Source organism: Cryptomeria japonica, chromosome 10 (assembly GCF_030272615.1).
Source record: "Cryptomeria japonica chromosome 10, Sugi_1.0, whole genome shotgun sequence".
In the NCBI taxonomy this organism is placed as follows: domain Eukaryota; kingdom Viridiplantae; phylum Streptophyta; class Pinopsida; order Cupressales; family Cupressaceae; genus Cryptomeria; species Cryptomeria japonica.
Window position 1 is genome coordinate 897,091,403 of NC_081414.1, and position 6,776 is coordinate 897,098,178.

General features: G+C 41.9%; 1 protein-coding gene across 1 annotated transcript; it reads left to right on the forward strand.

Moving 5' to 3' along the window:
- Positions 1 to 1,591: 1,591 nt before the first annotated feature.
- LOC131046699 (uncharacterized) lies at positions 1,592 to 4,512 on the forward strand. The gene is made up of 3 exons (XM_057980484.2): positions 1,592 to 1,940; positions 3,014 to 3,897; positions 4,111 to 4,512. Exons 1-3 carry the CDS (start codon positions 1,592 to 1,594, stop codon positions 4,510 to 4,512), a joined length of 1,635 nt encoding a protein of 544 aa, XP_057836467.1.
- Positions 4,513 to 6,776: the final 2,264 nt, after the last annotated feature.

Sequence of the window (6,776 nt, forward strand, 5' to 3'; positions counted from 1 at the left end):
AGGGCCTTATTGCCGAAGTTCAAAATCATCTTGTGTCATGGGAGAAGGAGGAGCACAAATGGCAGAATATCTTGCCTTTGTTTGCCAAAATAGAAGAATATGGAGTTACCAGGTTTTTTATAGAACTCTCAATCAAGCTAGTGGTGGATGAATGTCAGCTTTTTGTGCTGAAGAAAACCATAATGTGGCGAGTGCTTACCTTCAAGTCTATGATCACTGATGCGAAGACCTTAGTTTACAAACTTCAGGATCTCCAGTGCAACATAGTTAATGATAACAAGGTGGTTAACCCTGACCATGATTGGCAGTTGGGAATTTGCGGGTTGAGCACATAGGATGCAATCAGGTCTCTTCAGATGAACATGGAGAATATCAAGGCCAAGGGTAATTTCACTCCGGAAGATATAACCAAGGTGGCTAGGATTGAGTCTATGACTTTCATTGGAAATGATCAATTGCTGAAACATTCCAAAAAGATGGTGAGGCACCGGTGGAATAAGGAGGTGGCAAAGGCGAAGCTCAACGTGATGAAAGTTTTGAACCAATCCATTGTTCAAGAACTCACAACCACTCACGACACTCACAAAAGCGGAGAGGATGATGATGATGGAAAAGTGGCATAATGCATTGATTTAGGCTCGGTTCTCTTTATTCTTGTAATTTCTCATGGTTATGCAAAGACTTCGGGACATCTGTCCCAAAATACTTCTTGTTGGTTTCATAACTATTTACGAGGGAGGTCGAGTTTTTAGGGAGACCTCCCCTATTCTAAAACTATAAATTAAGGAAAGATAGATAGTATAGGGGTTAGATTTTGTGACCAATTTTTGGTTTTTCCCTTTGTTTTATGTATTTACTATTTTGTAGAAGGAAGAATCAGACTGCTAAATTTGGAATGGAAAATATTTATACATGTATTTTCGTGCCTTTGTTGCATAAGAATATATATATAGAATGATCAAACTGTTCTTGGGAGAAGGAAAATCTGTGTGTTTTGAATCTGTGTAGATACATGTCTTTGCATATGTTTATCTAATCAAATAATAGTAAGGATCTTTCCATTATAGAAAATTATTATTCTTCTGATATTCCTTCCTTTGAGTGTTTGTTTACTTCTAGAGAAGATTCATGTTTGAGGACAGATTTAGTTTCTTAAATCTGTTCATTCTTTATTAAACCTGTGGAAATGGTGTACTAAACTTTGTTTCAATTGTTGTCATCTCATATATTGAAAAGATAGGAAAAATTGCTTTCTTCTTTTTAGGAAACGTGTGAAATATCGGCCTCTCATCCAAGAATGAAGTAGGCAGCCTTACATGCTTTCGGGTTAAAAGCTACTATTCAAATTAAATAGTTTAAAGCATTCCTTGAAAAACTGAGATAGGGAGTTGTACCTATGAAAAATTCAGAGGGAAGTGATTTATACAACACTTACCCAATTGTTTAGTGAAACACTTGTCCTTAAAATAAGGCAATAGAGTTCAAAATTGATCATTTTAAAAAAGGGACAAATATGTTCACTAACACTATTGTAGTTGGGGACTTCAATGCCACCCTTTCCTTCTCGGATAAGCATGGAGGGGTGAGAAGGATGTGTGGGATGCAATCGGACTTTCAGTCTTTTGTGAATTCTAATGCTCTGTTTGAAGTGGTGGCTAAAGGTGGGAATTTTACATGGACTAACAAACAAAGGGGCTTTTCCAACATTGCGGAGAAACTAGATAGATTCTTCCTTACAAGGGATTGGAATTTGGCCCCCTTGGTCTTTGAGGCTGAAGTTTTAGCAATCTCAAGATCAGATCACTTCCCAGTGTCTTTGGTTGTGCAAAAAGATGAAGTTCCGCTTCGGTGTCCTTTCAAGGTGGAAAACATGTGGTTAAGAGAACTGGGTTTTAGAGATTGTGTAGTTGGTTGGTGGAAGGAGGCTCTGGTGGTGGAAGGTTTCTTGGCCTTTCAGTTCTTCAAGAAGCTTAGTTTTGTGAAATAGAAATAGAAATCTTAGAACAGGGAGGTGTTTGGTAATATCTTTGATGGAAAGAGAAGGATTGAAGGTGATTTGGGGGCTTTGAATGTGAAAGTCTTGGTAGAAGGGATGGATGAAGTGGACTATCTCACAGAGAAAGATCTGCTTAGTAAATACGGGGAAGTTTTGCAAAGGGAGGAGATTTACTAGAAATAGAAATCGTGAGAGAACTGGCTTAAAGCCGATGATAGAAACACAAAATTCTTCCATAGTTCATTGAAAGCAAGCCGAAGTCTCAATAGGTCCCTCTCCCTGCGACTTGCGGATGGAACGATCACCAAGGACTCAGACTGCATTAGTAAAGAGGTTGTTGACTTCTTTGAAAATCTTTGGAGGAGGAATGAGGCTGCTCAACTGGGCTTGTAGGCCAAGCTTTTAGAGTTAATCCCTCCCTTAGTATCTAGGGATTATGCTTGAGGAACCAGTTTCAATGAAGGAAGTTAAGTCTGTTGTTTTTGGGTTAGGTGGGGAGAAAGCACCAGGCCCAGATGGGTTCTAGGCATTCTTTCGTTCAGTTCTTTTGGGATGTGCTTGGTGGGGAATTGGTAGATGTGGTTGAAGAATCAAGATCCAAGGCTTTTGTTTTGAAGGAATTCAATTGCACTCTGGTGGTGCTTATCCCCAAGAAGGATAAGCCGAAAGGGATGGAGGAGTTTCGTCCTATTTTGTTGTGCAACACCATCTACAAAATCATCACAAAAGTTGTGACCAATAGGCTCAAGTTGATTTTAGATAAGTTGATCTTCTGTGAAGAGAGCGGTTTTACCCTAGGAAGGAACATTGTGGATGGGGTTATTGTGGCCCATGAGGCAATCCACATGGCCATGAAGAGTAGACAAAGAAGGATGATCCTAAAAATTGATATTTGGAAAGCCTACGACAGAGTTGATAGGTCTTTCTTGGTGGCTATGCTTGTAAGGTTTGGGTTTTGTAAGGCCTGGATTAAGCGAATTTCTAGTATGATTATGCAATTCTCTACTTAATTTTTAGTCAATGGTAGTCCTCAAGGTTTTTTTTCAACCTCACGGGGCATTCGGCAAGGGAATCCAATATCTCCCTTTCTCTTTATCTTGTTGGCAAAAGTTCTTGGATGGTTGATTGCTCGTAAGAGAGCTCAAGGGATGTGTAAAGGCATCGAGATTTCTCGAGCAGTGGAGTCCACAACCCATTCTCAGTTTGCTAATGATACCTGTCTTTTCGGAGTGGCATCCATGCATGAGGCATCGGTTATGAAGAATGTGTTGGACATATTTAGCTGGGCTACTGGTCACGAAATTAATTGGCTGAAATCGGAGATCTTCTTCTTCCACACTGAATTTGGGTCTCAAAAAGCTATTTCCAGATTGTTTGGGATAAAGATTGGTCAGCTTCTTGCTAAGTTCCTTAGTATGCCGCTCTTTTCTAGAGCAGGCAAGTCAGACATCAAGAAAGGTTTGCTCGATGGTTGCAAAGCAAAGATGGAGGGCTGGAAGAGCAACTGGCTATCTTTGGCTAGTCGTCTTCTAATGCTGAAGACAGTTGTTTCGGCTATGCCTATCTTCCCTATGGCTTGGTTTAAACTCCCAGGCTCGATCATTAAGAATATGCAGCAGAAGATGAGAAAGTTTTTGTGGAATGGAAATCAAGATCATGACAAAATCTCGCTCATGGCTTGGGACAGAGTTTGTAAACCCAAAGGAGGTGGAGGTGCAGGGCTCCGTGATTGGAGAATTATTAATGAGGCTATGGGGGCTAAGTTGGTGTGGCAAATGTACAGTAAACCGAAGCAGAGGTGGATCCAAATTTTACAAGCTAAATACTTGGATAGTGGGGAAAAGGAGAGGATCCTATCGGTTGAAGATCCTCTAGGAAGCTCAGCTTTTTGGAATGTTTTGGTAAGTTGCAGGTGCCTGATCACGAATCATCTTTCTTGGCGGATTGGTGACGGGCATAAGGCGTGCTTTTGGCAAGATTCATGGGATGGACACCCATCATTGGAATCTATGGTCTCCCAGTGAATCATGTTAATAACTGATCAGGTTTGGGGCTCAAACGTGTGCAATTTTTTGTCGCCAAAAAGGCCTATTTTGGGTCAATGTTGGAACTAGAAGGATCCCCGGGAGTTAAACTTGGGGGAAGCAGATGAACAGTTGCTGAGGAAGATCATGGAAAATAGAGAATTTTCATGCTTGAGGGAGGAGGATGAGATAGTCTGGTGTGGTGGTAAGAGTGGCAGCTACTTTGTGAAGGTGGGGTTTTCTCTTTTGGAGTTTGAAGGCAAGATGAAGGAATGGGAAGTTAAGGTTTGTTGGAATGATGTTTGTTTACCGAAAGTGGGTGCCTTCATCTGGTTAGCTAGTAATAGGCGGATTCTTTTAGGGGATTGTTTGAAGAAAATGGGGTTTGCTGGTCCATTCCGATGTGTACTCTATGAAAAGGCGGAAGAAGATGTGGACCACCTTCTGCTCAACTGTGATTTTGCCCAAGAAGCATGGTGTTCTGGGCTATAGAGAATGAATTAGAAGGGCCCTATGGCCAGGAGTTTGAGTGAATGGTTGGAATCTTGGCCTGTTTTGGGCAAGTCTTCTATTTTTGCTGCCATATGGAAGATTTTGCCTTCTACTGTTTTATGGGAACTCTGGAAAGAACGAAACCAAAGAGTGTTTGAAGGTAAAGCAGAAAATAGGAATCACTTTCTGATCAGGTTGGAGAGGGCTATCTCAGAACTGGTTACTAATGTTGCCTCTCATGTGAACTTAGCTAAGTCTCCTTTCTCTCAATTTGATGTTGGTGTTTTGATGAACTGGCCTTTGATTAAATTTTGGCCTGCTAATGGGCTTTTGAGGTCTAATCCTAAGAGAAAGGGTGAATCAAGACAAGAGTGGACTCCACCAAATAAAGGGTGGACTAAGGTTAATTTTGATGGCGCTTCGAGGGGTAACCCAGGGGTCTCTAGAGTTGGGGTAATAGCCCGAGATGATTGTGGCAACACTCTGGCCATAGGTGCTAAGAGACTGGTGGATGGATCGAACAACATTGTTGAGTGTCAAGCAGTGTTAGAATCCATTCTCATGGCTAAGAAATTGGGAGTGAAGAAACTCCATTTGGAGGGAGACTCCCAGATTATGGTGAATGGGATAGCTAGAGGCCGAATGGAGGCATGGCACTTAGACAAGCATGTTCGAAGAATGAAACTTCTTTTGTGTGCGTTTGAATATTTTAAGGTGACTCACATCCTTAGGGAAGCTAATCTGGAAGCTGACAAGCTTTCAAATGTGGGAGCGAATGGCTCTTTGGAAAATAACTTTACATTGTTAGAGGACTTTAGAAATGTTAGTTCTCATGATTTTGGTTGTATTGCTAAAACTTAGGAAAGTGAACCCGAGCTCATTTTTTAAATGACCATTTGTGTCCCTGGACTTGTGGGAAGTAATGATCCTCATGGATTATGATTAACGAGGTCTTTGCAAGTGGTCTTGCGGTGATGGGTGATGATGGAGGCAATCGGTATGAAGGCTTGGTGATGATGCTTGGTTTTTCTGCGATTCGTGTGGAGCAATCATGACCTATGATGGTGGTGACTTTTTAAAGCCTTGGTTTTATGTTCCCTGGCATTTTGCAGTGGCTGGTTTTCAATGGAAGGTTGTGTGTGCAGGATTTGGTGCAGAGGCGAGTCAGGATGGAGTCAAATTTTTCATTGATGACGGACGGGCAAATGCCTGCTTTTCGTGGCCTAATCTTGAGCAACAAGTTGATGAATGTTTTCAGGGTGGATGGTGAGGATTTTTGGAGGGCAACAAGGTTGATGTTTGGGGAGGAATTTTCTACGTCGGACTATTGGCCTAGAACTAACCTTGATATCTCGTCATTGTTCATTGCCTTGGCCTTGCTGGTGGGTAAGTCAACGAAGGAAGTGCAACGGGTTGCATATTTGGTGTTGAGACCCAAATGGGCGGGTGGCTTGTAGGAAGTGGTGGCTCGAGCCATTGTTGGCAAGGGGCTGAAGTCGATGGTAGGACCTTGGTAGAGGATTGGTGTGGATGTGGGGGAGCTGCAACCGTTCGTAATTTGGTCAGCTTCCTGGCCAGTTGATCTATAGGTGGAGAACGCAAGGAAGGGATGGGGAGAGATTGTGCAATATGTGCATAAGTTGGGGCTGACTGAGCGAGTGAAAATTCATGGGAAGGTGACCCCAATTCGATCATAGGCTCCTCTAGATGAAGATGGGAGGCCTATTGTTTGACATCAGATTCCACTGAAGTAGACAAAGGTGATGGAGCACAGCTCACTGTGTGGTGGCAGGCCAGGAACGCTACCAGGTGGAGGGAGTTTGATGCATGATGCAAGGCCCAGCCAGGGTATTCCTAACTTCTAAAGGGAAGAGGCCTTGGGATGGTTTTGGTAGATAGGTACTCTGGGCTAATCGGGTCCTTCCTTTTGTGGGGCATGTGTTTGTATGTGGTTTTTTGTGACTGTTGGTACTGTTGGGTTGGTGTTTTTTTTGGGTTCCTATGTTGTAATTGGGGAGAGTCCCCTGGTTGTGACAGACTGTCTATCTTTTTTTAGATGTAAATCTTTCCTATTTTATGCAATATATTATCCTGGTTATCGATCAAAAATAAAATAAAAGGCTTAGGATAAAATATTAATTTAATTAAGACACAACAAATTAAGGTGTCTATAGGTATATCTCTTTTGATTAATCTCTCCCTAGGGTGGGTGGGTGACACTTCATCTCAATCTTTTCTTCTTTGAATGTTACCTCTTCTTTAGA

Coding starts and splice junctions, on each gene's coding strand:
- LOC131046699 (XM_057980484.2), top strand. CDS start 1,592: ATGTGTGGGATGCAATCGGACTTTCAGTCTTTTGTGAATTCTAATGCT. Junction 1,941..3,013: donor GGAGGCTCTGGTGGTGGAAG/GTTTCTTGGCCT, acceptor CTTAATTTTTAG/TCAATGGTAGTCCTCAAGGT. Junction 3,898..4,110: donor CAGCTTTTTGGAATGTTTTG/GTAAGTTGCAGG, acceptor TGTTGGAACTAG/AAGGATCCCCGGGAGTTAAA.